At 64.0% G+C, this 350-nt stretch overlaps 1 protein-coding gene across 1 annotated transcript in view; it reads left to right on the top strand.

Moving 5' to 3' along the window:
* Positions 1-3: 3 nt before the first annotated feature.
* The window catches only part of LOC104526117 (protein FAM110C), a gene marked incomplete at its 5' end in the record, with an annotated part of 872 nt that continues 525 nt past the window's right edge, over positions 4-350 (top strand). Inside the window, 1 exon segment of the mRNA XM_029085317.1 lies at positions 4-350. This exon segment is cut by the window's right edge and continues 32 nt beyond it. Coding sequence (XP_028941150.1) covers positions 4-350 — 347 coding nt within the window.

Genomic DNA, 350 nt, shown 5'->3' with positions numbered 1-350 from the left:
CCCGTCATCGTGCTGAGCTCAGCCTCGGAGAGCAGCAGCGAGACCTGTTCGGTGGAGAGCAAAACCATCAGCAGGGGCTTGGGCAGGGGGACGGGCACGAAGCCCCTGGAGCTGGCCAAGGCGGTGTGCTCCTGCCGAGCCCCCCTGCAGCACGGGCCCCCCATAGCCAGGCGCGGCACCCCCAAGAGGCAGATGCGGCCGGATTCCCTGGTGATTTACCGCCAGAAATGCGAGTTTGGGAGAGGTCAAAGCCAGGACAGCTCTCGGGGGAGCTTGGTGAGGAGGATCTTCCAGGGGTCTGTAAAGGAGAAGCAGTTGGCTTCCCCTGAGATGCCCAGAGTCATGGAGGA

This window comes from Antrostomus carolinensis, unplaced genomic scaffold, assembly GCF_000700745.2.
Source record: "Antrostomus carolinensis isolate BGI_N321 unplaced genomic scaffold, ASM70074v2 scaffold19976, whole genome shotgun sequence".
NCBI lineage: Eukaryota > Metazoa > Chordata > Aves > Caprimulgiformes > Caprimulgidae > Antrostomus > Antrostomus carolinensis.
This window is presented reverse-complemented; position numbering and strand designations above follow the sequence as displayed.